Source organism: Natrix helvetica (assembly GCF_964273705.1).
Source record: "Natrix helvetica genome assembly, chromosome: 1".
In the NCBI taxonomy this organism is placed as follows: domain Eukaryota; kingdom Metazoa; phylum Chordata; class Lepidosauria; order Squamata; family Natricidae; genus Natrix; species Natrix helvetica.
In genome coordinates, this window is record NC_138548.1 from 167,514,242 (window position 1) to 167,527,130 (window position 12,889).

General features: G+C 35.2%; 1 protein-coding gene across 1 annotated transcript in view; it reads left to right on the forward strand.

The window, feature by feature from the left end:
- The window catches only part of AGPS (alkylglycerone phosphate synthase), a 53,495-nt gene that overhangs the window by 18,274 nt on the left and 22,332 nt on the right, over positions 1-12,889 (forward strand). Inside the window, exons 7-13 of the mRNA XM_081934710.1 lie at positions 142-221; positions 4,209-4,289; positions 5,835-5,960; positions 6,373-6,481; positions 8,372-8,499; positions 10,336-10,387; positions 11,922-11,998. Coding sequence (XP_081790836.1) covers positions 142-221; positions 4,209-4,289; positions 5,835-5,960; positions 6,373-6,481; positions 8,372-8,499; positions 10,336-10,387; positions 11,922-11,998 — 653 coding nt within the window. The remainder of the gene's footprint in view (positions 1-141; positions 222-4,208; positions 4,290-5,834; positions 5,961-6,372; positions 6,482-8,371; positions 8,500-10,335; positions 10,388-11,921; positions 11,999-12,889) is intronic.

A 12,889-nucleotide genomic window follows, 5' to 3' on the forward strand; every position in this document is an offset into this window, starting at 1 on the left:
CTTGGTCTCATCCTTTGCTTACATCGTAATTTCATTCACAGCATTCTCTATTCTGTCACTGGATATCATAAATTAGAATCTAAGGAACTAATACTGAAGTAACAAATGAAATATAAATTGATTTGTTTCTCATATCTGTAGGAGGCACAAGCGTTACCAGTGCACTTGAGTGTCCTCCTGATGAAAAAAGAACAATTGTTTCACTAGACACTTCACAAATGGTATGTGTACAAAACAGTTGCAAGTTGAGTATTTCACAGAATGTCATTCATATAATGTTTCACTTAGTTTAAGGATCCCCTTAATTCACTGAGTATTTTAATTCTTCTGGAATTTATGTCATCACGTGTGGGATATTTATGCTAAGTATCTGTGTAAACATTTAAATCTGCTTTTCTCATGTTTCACAAGTTATTTGATAAGAATTAGCTTTTTAAATGACATCTCCTGCACCGATAACATGATGAGTTTGTAAAATATTTGTAAGTGATCAGCAGTTTCCAGCAAGAGCATTCACAATATTGGTCTTGAGAATCAGGATAATTTAGACCAGTGATGGCTAACCTTTTTTGACTTCCGTGCCAAAAGCAGGGGGAGCGCTGGGGGCTCGTGTGTGGGCATGCCACACCCATAACGTTATGTGTGTGACCCAAGCACGCATGTGCGTATGATCCCAGCGCGCATGTATGCGCAACCAGCACTCCCCCCCCCACTTTTGGCATGCTTTTTTCACCCTTCCCAGGTGCCAGAGGCTTTCTAGGAGCCTGGGGAAGGCGAAAACAGCCCTGCCCGTGCCCCCCTCCAGAGGCTTCAGGAGCTTTCCTGAAGCCTCTGGAGCGCAAAAAAACAGCCATATGGGCAAACTGGAATTTCAGGAACGGACTTACAATTTGCTCATAGGAACGTCCGGAGTCTTCAGGAAAGGCTCCTGAAGCAGAGGGCAAAAAACAGCCCTATGGACAAACCGGAAGCCACTTGTAGGGCGAAAAACATCCCTACAAGCAAACCAGAAGTCCGTTCCTGAACTTCCAGTTTGCCTGTAGGACCTGTTTTTCATGCTCTGGAGGCTTCAAGGAAGCCTCAGGAGGGCAAAAAACGCTTCAAAAGAAGGCCGAAGTCAGCTGGCCAGCGCATGCATGCGCGCTGGAGCTGACTGGGCAACACCTCGCATGCCCTAACAAATGGCTCCGCATGCCACCTGTGGGACACGTGCCATAGGTTTGCCATCACGGACTTAGACAATGAGTATCAATCTTGCTAATAGCATTTCATCAATTTAGCCTAAAATTTGAAATTTAAAATTATCCGATATTATATATATTGCTATAGATGTGATGAGAGAAAGTTCCCTCTGGAATCCTCCTTTAGGTTTTTAATGACAACTTCCTCAGTTAATTTCAGTAGTTTCTGAAATAGCAAAAAGCCTTTATTTATGGTAATAACACATGTGAAGAAACTGTTAAATACTCTGCTTGCAAGGACCACACAAGGGAACTAATTGATTGGATGTTAGGGAGAAAATTGTGATTAAAAGACCACTTTAAAAATATGGCAGTACATTTTTTGTGAGACCAGATCTATAAGTTGAGACATCATTTATAGTTGATAGCCGTATGAAATATGGAATTAGGAGACAGCTTTATCACCTCATTTTACATATCATCAAATACATTGGATTTTGTAGAGCTTGTGATTTGAAAAAGTAAGATCCAGATTGTGGTAAATCAGCTGAATCTGATTCATGACCCCGATCATCCACATTCTTTTCTAGTAATCAATGAAAATTTAGATTTGAACTTTGTCAGTGGTAATAAATATTAGAGTGAGCAATTAAATAGTTTTAGACCCGGTTTTATATTTTCAGGGTCACTTTGTTGCTGTTTACTTGCATTAGAGATAATACCATTTCAGCATTAGTTCGCTTAAAAAAACTTTCAGGGTTCACAACTGATACAGTAGCTAAAGACATAAAATTCAATCAAAAATTATGAATATTTTGTCAGAATTAATGTGCTGCAAGACTTTTTTAAAAAACTGATATGTGGTTTCATGCATTACAGAATATTAGTTGGTCACATTTTATTTTATTGATTTTCTATTAAATGCATTTCTTAGTGCTTATTAAACAACAGGTTGTCTGTGTATTTACCGTATTTTTTAGAGTATAAGACGCACCTTCCCCCCAAAAAGTGGGTGAAAATTTGGGTGCATCTTATAGACCGAATATGGGCATTTTTGGCCTTTCAAACTCTCTGCGTGTCACGTTTTTGCTCTTCCCGGCCCCCAGAAACACTCTGCAGGACAAAAAGGGGTGCATTTTTGCCAAAATACTTTTCTCATCAGTTTTCTCTGATATTATACCTAATAAAAACAATTCAGGTTTAAAATTTACAGGTTTCCCTATCATCTTTTCTAACCACCTGTGTATCTTTGCCCAAGTTTGTCACATTTCTTTTGATGAAACCCAACATCATAGTAGTAGATTTTTACATTGAGAAGCAGGATTTTCTCACCCTTCCTGAAGTAACAGATATATTCAGATGCTGTCTAGACAGATTAGGAGAAGGAGAAGAAAACTGATTTTACCAATAGAGTTGGAATTCCATTCTTCTTTGTACTGTAAAAATCTACTGGTAGGATTGTTCTCTTCCCCCACACATCCTTGAGTTGGTAGAAAACAATATTAGCATGAAATGTGCAGTCTCTATCGCTGATGCCTGTTCTTCATCATTGCCTCTGTTTGCTAAGCTGTCTGGCTTTCCTCCCAGGTTATGAGTGACAAAGCATAAACAATTTTGCATACTTTGAAGCTGTTTTGGGATAGCTGTATGAATAGGTGGAAAATATAACTTTAAGGCTGATTCTGCTAATTACTTAAGGCTTTTTTACTCACACTCACAGTGGAAAAGATGAAGACATGTTGTAAGAGCATGGGAAAAATTCTTTCATCAAGGAATTATTGTGTGGGGATTACACATTAGTGGAGGAACAGTTTTAGAAACCTACATTCTATAAAAGCAGGTTAAGTCTGACCCCAATTCAAAGTAGTATTTATAATATCACTTTAATACATGGATATCAGAGCATAAAATAAGACAAGCGACAAATTTACACCAAAGAGTTTAAAATTAGCACGTGCCTACTATTTTTTTCTTGAAAATCATGTCTTGAACAAGACTGAACATATGTTTTGGCCCGCCATCGGTCAGCGGAGCTAGCAGCAGATTCAGACAGTCAGGAGGTTGAGGAGGAACATGGGCCAATCCTGGAGTCTGGGGAAAGCTCGGATGAGGGCTCTGTGTTGGAGGCAGAGAGGGGGCCAGAGCCGTATGCCAGTTATCAGCTGCCTTTAGAGTCAGACATCAGTGAGGTAGATGAACAGCTGGAGCTTATTCCCAGTGTGTGCATGCACAGAGTTGCCAGACGAAGGGAACAGCTAAAGAACAGGGATGGACTTGGGAGTAAGGCTACAGGTGGATGATGAATGGCCCCTCCCAGAGGAAATAAAAGAGGAGCGAAAGCGGAGTGAAGATTTCAGGAGACAATTAGTTCACTTAATTGGCCTGTGACTACAAGACTCTTTGCCAAGTTTGCAGATATCAGCCTGGCAGCTCTCTATGCCAGATAAGGTCTGGTGACTTTAAATCCTCCCTTGAAACACTTTGCTGTAGGTGAATAAGCAGAATTCACAGTAAATTAATAAAATGGGTTTTTGTCGGGACCAGGAGTTTTTTTCATGCTCTTGGGAAGCCTAGGTTAGAACAACATAAGGAATAAAATAATTTCTGCTACTATAACTTTTTCACTATTCTGAAAGCCTTGTCTTTGGTATATTGTCACTTTAGAATTATTTCGACATCTGCGGTTAATTGAAGTAAGATGAAATTTGATTTCAAACTCATCTCATTAATTCCTTAAATTCTTAAAAGAATGTATGGTTTCTGATTTCTGACTGATGTTTTTGTCCTCATATGTGCAATTTCAGCAATGCAAATAGACAAGATGCATTCATCTTCTTGTCTCTATTGATTTATAGTCTATATAGCTATGCAAAACTCTGCCTTTGGTGATGGTACATTCCATTCCAGGAATGGTGGTTTTTACACATAATTAATGCCTACTGCTGCACTAATCACTGACTTTAACTGTGCTTTGTTGAATAATTAAATGCCGGCATTATTCACAAGTCCTTTTTTTTATTGTAATAGAACAGGATTCACTGGATAGATGAGAAAAATTTAACTGCTCACGTTGATGCTGGCATTGTTGGCCAAGACTTGGAAAAACAGGTATCATTAAAGCTATGTCTTTGAGAATGCTGGTATTTTTATAGCCCCAAATATACTGCCATATATTGGCTCATAAAGTAAATATATTTGTACAGTTATGCACATTATATCCAGCCTAATGGCAGTTGCTATGTTATTAATTTTTCTGTTTATTTTAATCTTAGCAGGTGTAGTATGTATGTTAAAAATTGGCTTTTTTTTGTCACTGACCAAAAACAACAACGTCACTATCTTTTGGAACGTTTCTATCATCTCTCACTTAGATCCAGAATAAGCTACCATCTTGAAGAAAATTATGTAGTCAAACAAGGAAATATGGATATTAACTAGAATAGCTTATTAAAAGAACAAAAGGCTCTTCTTAAAATAAAATGTTTGACGCCTTTGTAATAGTAATGGATTCTGTTTTAAATAACATGTACTTTGGGAATCTGCATCCTAATTGTGAATTCATGGTACATTGAGTGGTACCTTTACCCAGACTCTCTTCAAAAGATATTAAATGTTTGAAGGGTTTTTTTGTTTTAATTTGATGTGAACTATGCAATGGTAATTATGTGGATCCTCTGACTTAGAATTCTGATACCAAACAGCAGGCCTCTCCTATTTGCCAAGTAGATGAAGAAACAGAAAGCAGATGACATGTCTTGTTGATCTTAATATGTACCTATATTCATACCAAGGTGGACAGTTCCTAATAATCAGGTCCAAGGCTGTTTTGTGCTTTAAAGGTGAACACCAATGCCTTAAATTTTATCCCCCATCTTTATAAAAAGCTCAAGTATTTCAATATGCAAGTAATCCTCGTTTAGCAACCACAATTGTTAAGTAAAGTGGTCACTAAGTGAAACCATGGCCATCCTTGTGATCTTATTTCAGCTTTTCTTTGTTTTAGAGACCCACATTGGTTGAAAATGCAAGAACCGATTGCAAAGTTACTTTTTTACAATTACTGTGAATAGTCGCTAAACAAAGACTAACTGTAGGCGTATTATACTCCTAGAATTGCCTAGCTGCAATATTTTGGTCTTTCGGAGAGCTTTCAAATACTCTTCTAAGGTAATCCTGAGAAGACTATATTCCTGTGGTCTAACGAGGTTGCAATCAAGATATGAATAAGATACGGTTCAGGAAAAGCATAAAATTGCATTTCTTAACTGCCATCACCATCTGGATATCCCTAGAGAGGTGGAGCTAAGGATCCTTACCAGACTATGGATTTACTCTTCCAAGTGGAGTACAACCATCAGGACAAGTTGAATTTCCTTTCTTCTGACTGACAGTAGCACCACTTATTCAATATAATGTCATGTTCACCATCATCCAGCCATTATCAAAGTTAGATAGAGTTTCTGTGTACTCATTGTTTCAACATTGGAAGCAAGAAGAAGTTGATAGTGGTTCAAATGTACCACACCAGCATTGTTTGAACACAGTCGAGGATTACCTGTATTGTCTCTTTTAAAGCATTTACAGAACTTAACTTTGCAGTGGACATTAACAACTAAATGTGGTTAAAATAATGGGCTTTTTCTTTTCTTTTAGCTTGGTGAAAGTGGTTATTGTACAGGCCATGAACCAGACTCAATGGAATTTAGTACTCTTGGAGGATGGGTAGCTACCCGAGCATCAGGCATGAAGAAAAATATTTATGGAAATATTGAAGATCTGGTAAACACTTTCTATAATTTTTTTCCTGTTTTTATCAATAAATAATCTAACTTCTTCATTTGTATAAGATTTCTGTTACTAACAAATATTAGCTGATATGCAGAAAAAATTATTAAAATATAGTTTAGTGGTTGACAAATATTGGGTTTATTTGACACATATGAAAAGAAAACAATGTAAATACTCCTCTGCATTTTGTGGTTTGGGAGTTAAAGAATTAAGATGGCACCAAAAATTTATTTACTAGATCATATTATTTACAGTAATACAAAGTTCTGTGGTGACAGTTTCTTCCTTGTTTCTATCTACAACGGCAAAATAGGATGTAGATTAGTTTTTCCTGGGCATTTAATATAAATGCATATTTTATATATTCTCATAAGTTGTATTAAGCAGACTCTATTTTATACAGGTGGTTCATATAAAAATGGTAACACCGAAAGGGGTAATCCAAAAAAACTGTCAAGGACCACGCATGTCAACAGGACCTGATATTCATCATTTCATTTTAGGATCTGAAGGTATTTTTTTTTAAAAAAATATTGCAATACTTTAATGCTTTTCACATATTTTTATAACACAATATTTGATTAATACTTCTGAGTTAAGGAAAAGGAATTTTATTAACTCTACAATCATGGGTACTTGCAAGGTTTTTCAACAAAATATAGACTGCCGCAATGCACTGTTACACCACAAGCTCTTTTCTTTTTGCACATGCATGCACATATAATAGGGAACAGGTCCAGTGTCACAATAGGTCATTCTGCCCACATGTCTCTTACTTCCTGCAAATGCCACTGCCTTCATCTGACTCATACCATTCTACACAAAATAGCGTAGCTCTGTTTGTGAGCCAACAACTCTCAATCTCAAACTATGGAGCCTATATCCTATATTTTGAATTCTACGTGTGGTTCCTAGGGACATTTACCTTGGTGCATAATGGGGATTGAAAAAAACAATAACATAAAAGTGAGATGCTGACATGTTGAAAGATACCAGCTTCCACTGCTTTTACCTGAACTATCACATGAGCCCAAACAGCAGTCTAAAGCAATTTAAATGGTGGATGCATGCATTCATGTGCATCATTTGGCAAGGAGCTTCTTGAATATAGGCTAGAGGTAGATGGCTAAGATCAGCTTCACCATTCCCCTCCCCCCTCGAGTAAATGGTGTGTGTGGGGGGGTTTATTGGCTGTCATATCATGGCTAGTATATTTTGGAGAGCAACTGCTCCCTATGTGGCAGCCATTTAGTTACTTAATCATAGTGTTGGAAGGGCCATTTTAAATCTTAAATCTAACTTTGTGTTAGATATGGGAATCTAGATAAAGCTTTTTAGGACTACTTGTTCTGTTATACTGTATTTACTGATTTTATTTAGTACAGATAGTGATCTCATCCTGGATATTTTGCCTAATTATGGATAGTATTATTCATAGTTCAGAAAAGCTTTTCTATACATTTCCTTATGGATAAATTCTTAACATAATGGGATTTAGAATCAAATCCTTAATATGTTTGGAGAACCAAATAAACATATTGAGGAATAATTAGCATAAATTAATGACTAGTCAGATTTTCTTAACTCTCAACTGAAGTGACTTGAATAAATAGCAGGGTTCAGGCATTGTGCAAAATCATGCTTTATTTAATCACGGTTTTAACAAACTATGATCGATTACACTTACCCATAAAGTACCATTTACAAATCACAATTGCAGAGTTCACTTACTGGATTAAGCCAGAATAAAATCATGGTATAGGTATCACCACACAGCCACTGTATTCATGTGGTTTCATGTGGTTGATTGGATTTTGAAACCAGCAGTAGTTTATTGGGCATCAACATACTTTTGTGAGTTCATTTGCATAGACCTGCAAATGTTTCTTTCCAAAATATGTCTATCTTTTTTTTGTAATCAGAAGTCATTTCCATTTTAAATAATTTATATTTTCAAGTAAAAACATATTTAGAAGTTTTGCTTATACCAAATAGTGCGAATTATTGTCGCTTTAATGAGTGCTAGAGCAGTACTTTGTGCAGGATCCTTTCACAAATCTACTTCACAGATTGAGTTTTACTTACATTTCAGAAGATTAAATAACAACTTTAATGCTGTTTAAAAAATTTAGTCTTATAATATGCTATAGTGAATAAATACTATGATATTTGGAAGGCTAATCCTCACAGTTTGAGAAATACTGCATTCCCTGTACGTTATCATTTGGCATTTTAAGGATGGGAAACATTTAAAGAAATGAACTACACTATTGTGTGGTTTGCATTTTTAATGGGTTTAAATAATATGTGGAATAGGATTTTGGATATTGGTATGAAATCATAAAATTCTCTATATCTTTCAGCTGCAGTAGCAAAATGACTATTTTCCTCTTTTTATAAAGGAATCCTTGGAGTGATAACAGAAGTTACAATAAAAATTCGACCAGTCCCTGAATACCAAAAGTATGGCTCTGTAGTATTTCCAAACTTTGAGAAAGGGGTGGCCTGTTTAAGAGAAATAGCAAAGCAGGTAAAGTAACCTTGTCTTCAAATTGTATTTAATTGCACTTTTTAAAAAGCTGCAGTAAGTACTTTCACTAGATGGCATGCTTGTACCCTACTACACTTGCCTCTCAGGCTGAGGAACATGTTTAAAACTGCAATTCAATAACCTAATCAATTCCAAAGAAAGCTAGGTAAAATGTTTAATACATTTACATTTTTGAGAATTACTGAGTAAATTTTACCAAAATTGGCAGTTCTTTAATTAGTCCTGAGTATTTTAAATCCAATTTAAAATCAAATTATACTTTGGTGTGATTAAACCTAGCTGTAGACTATTTTCATATAATACAAAAATGTTATTGTTTGCATGTTTGAAGTAGAGTTATGTTATTTAAAATATAAAATGTTCTCTTCTAGGAAATGAAGTGGCATCAGTTATTTTACTGTGTTTTTTTCAAATTATCTTTCTATCAATGTTAAAAAGAATTTAGAAGGTGTTTTCTTGTGTAGCTGAACAACTGATTTTTCTAAAAAAAACAGTTTATATTTTTAAAAATATTTTAATGTATTTAATTATATTTGACTGGAAGACCCCCCCCCCCCCCCAAAATCCCTTCAAACTCTGTTATTCTGATAAATCTAAGGAATTAAGATATAAGAAGGAAAGGGATAAGCAGGCAAATTTTCAGAAATAGAAAAGGCTTTCCATTTATTTCCATTACATTAAAATCAGTATTTTTTAATAAAAGCCTAGCTATTATAATTTTGAAATAGAGATCCAGTAAACGTATTAAATTGAAGAAACTTCAAATTTCAAGCAGCATTCTTATTTTAAAATCTAATAGTGGTTCTTACTTTTTTAAAGTAGTATAATCTATAATGGATAGGTAGTGAATGATACATTATAAAGCTGTAATCTCCCAGACTTTTGTTTACTACTTTGTATTTTATTCGTTGCTTCCTATCTTTTATTTCTTTTCATTTATATTACTTTTTGATGTCTAATTAAAAAAAGGTGAATGCCCTCTCTCTTTCCCCATTTCTTAATTTTCCCATAATATCAGATCCTACGCTATTCATTGAAACCACAGGGACATTTTTGGAGAAGACAGAATACAGTAGATGGAACAGTCCATTGTACAAGCACACTTCTATTTGTTTTTCTATTTGTTTATATATTTTGGATACATAGTTTATCCTTTATCCTCTCTACTCTTGAATGGTACTGTATTCAAATGCGCAAATCTTTCATTATCTTTTCATTACCTTTATTTTTTATTTGCTCTGGTCATTTATTGACTATTTTTAAAGTATCTGTCATGTACCTCTGATTTTACAACTGTACCTCTTTTGGTGAAATTTAACATCCAAGCATGTTTTCTCTTCCCTGCCTTCAATTGCAATTCCAGGCATCCTACCTAAAACCCGCTCAAGGGAGCCACCTAATTCTTCAGGGCAGATTGCAGAGGGAGAGCAAATTACACACAAATATACATTTTACTGTTTGACCAAGGGAAACTGGTGGCTGAATTCATCCTTCAGACTTAAGCAACAGGGTTTTTCTTTGCTATCACATTTCTGAAGTGGTTTTTGACCTGTTACAATTAACTTATATTTATGATATAGCATTATATTTTAGAAAGTTGAATGGCCCAATATAACAATATATTATGGTTCAAATTTTAAAACCATTAATCTTGACTCCCTGTGTTGAGGAATTATTACTGAATGATGAAAACCCTTTGCAGAAGTTCAATGTTGGTCAGACAGCAGTACTTATTCTCATGCCAGTTTTTTTTCAGGCGCATTGATATAATTTAATTTGTATGTTTCACCACTATTCTTTTTCCTTTTCCCATAGCGATGTGCTCCTGCTTCCATTCGCCTGATGGACAATGTACAGTTTCAGTTTGGTAGGTTTTTAACTAAATGTTTAGGAATTGTTTTGGTAAAAATACTAAGTACTCTGTAATCAGACCTTCCTTAATTGTAAATAGTGAATTGGAAGCAGCATTCTGCATTATACGGTCTATTCTTCCTGTAATTATTTTGTATGTAGCAACTTTCTACTGTCTTATCCATCTGATGTTAATCATCATAGCTCATTTTTGCAGTCAATATTCAAAGAACTATCCAGGTTATCACAAAACTACAACATGAAGCATGTGCTCTTGTACCTGCAGTAGCTAGTGATATCTACCGATTTGTTTTTAGAAGTAACATTATTTTGCTTTAAAAAAATGTCAAAAATCGCATACAATACTCTGCAGTTCTTAGACACATCCTAAATTGTTCTCGAGAACTCGGGTAATCTTCCTTTGATGTTAACCTTGGGAAATTGTAACCCAATATTGCAGTCAAGAAACTAAAACATGATGTGTAAGTCATTCTCAGCAACTTACTACCGTAAAGAGGATCCATCGATACATTTGTTCTCGCGTTTACTGTTTTCTCATCTGTTAATAATAAGTGGTTTCATGAAATTCAAATATTGCTAAAACATGCCAGGGCTATAATATTGATTTGTTAGTTAGATTAATCAGGTTAAAATTTCTTGAATAGCTAATTAGGACAAGTACTTGATCATGCAACAAAGTTTTAAAAAAATGAAATGTAGAATCCCAACTTTAGTCACAGATCAACTTATAGGCTTTTAGAAAAGAAAATAAGTACTATTCCACTTGGAGCAGATGTCCGATGAGAAACGTAACATACTTTTAAACGTTCTGTTAGCATTAGTATTCTATTGGTAGGGTTGCAGTTGCAATATTCTATTCGATATTGCACGTGCAATATTCTAATCCCTCTTTGTGTTTCGATGTATTTAGTGACAATTGGTGAGGCCTATCGTGATTATGAAATTGGAAGAGTAAAAACAGGGTGATAGAAAAATTCCCCTCTCATGAGAAATGGCAAGGCAACAAACAAAAATTCCCCAAAGAGAAGTCCCCAAGTGTAGGAGCAGCAATTATGGCAAAAGTCAGTTCATTAAAAGCTTAAGGACGTAATTGAACTTAGCTAAAGTATATTCCTTCAGTGAATAAGCAGAGATTGCACTAAAACCTTTTGGTAAAAAAGGTAAAACACTCAGTGCTATTTGTGATTCCCCCCCCCCCAAAAAAAAGCCCTGAGAATGTGGGGGAGAATTAAGTTCCACATTCTTTGTGTGCTTGAGTCTTGATAAGGCTACCATACAATTATATTAGAGAATATAAGTCCAGGAAGTAGACCAGAATGTATAATTTACATATCATGAAACGTTAGATCAATAAGTAGAAGTTTATGCAGAAATGCTTTATTTCACCCTACATCTCAATATTTCCTGGGTTTGAAGCACATACGTATGCCTCCACATAATTAATGTATTGCATACATTCCCATTCTGCATATCTGCATTTTATTCATCTTTCTGTTGTCTTACAATTTTTTTTTCTCTTTCTTGGCAAGGTCATGCTCTTAAACCACAGGTTGCATCTATTTTTACATCACTACTGGATGGACTGAAAAAATTTTACATCACAAAGGTATCTAATTTATTGTTTTTGGCAATAAAACCCCCGCACATTTTAAATAGTTTTGTGTGTTTCACAGAAAGTACTTTTAGTATGGATGGGTCCAGCAGTTTGATAGCGAACAGTGTCAGATGCATGATAATAATCCAGAACGTGGTTATTTTGAATGGAAAAATGTTTTGGATATCTCATTCTAGTTTAAGTTACTCAAACTGTTTTGAGTATTCCACTTTAAGTGAGGTGATATGGTTGGAACTTAACCTAGGATGTTAGGATGTTATTTTTCAAAAATAATTGTCCTGCCTGGAGCAGACTAGCAGGAGGGACCTGCTACTTTGGCTTAGGCTGCTTAGAAGGTTTTCTGGGGTGAAGTGTGGACAAGAACAGCAAGACATTTAAGGACCTCATGGCACCCTGAGGGAGCCATTATGGAGTAGCTACCACCGGAGGCTAACTGAAGTGTGAGCTATAGAGATAGGGAGTATTACAAGGGACTCTTGAACTGAGGATTGAACTGGTGTTTTTCTTGAAGTATGATTGGGATCTAAATTATGATATCCTGTATAAACCCAAACTTTAGTTGGGGTTTTTTTTTAATGCAATATAATTTGGAATGTTTTTAAAATGATTTTTCCAGAATTTTTTCTAGTGAGATAATTATTGTGAGTGATACACAGAGTTCAGAAATATTTTGTAAGTTTGCATAGTAAAGTTTAGCAAAAACTTTTAAAAAGTACGTCGGTGATAATACTGTCTAATACTATTGATATACAACTATCTCAGTTCTTTAACTTATTATTAAATCCAGTCTATATGTAGAAACAAACTGCTGCATCTTCTCATTTCAAATATCAACAAAGAACACATCTTTTTAAACCATTCTTTAATAAAACCTTCAATAGG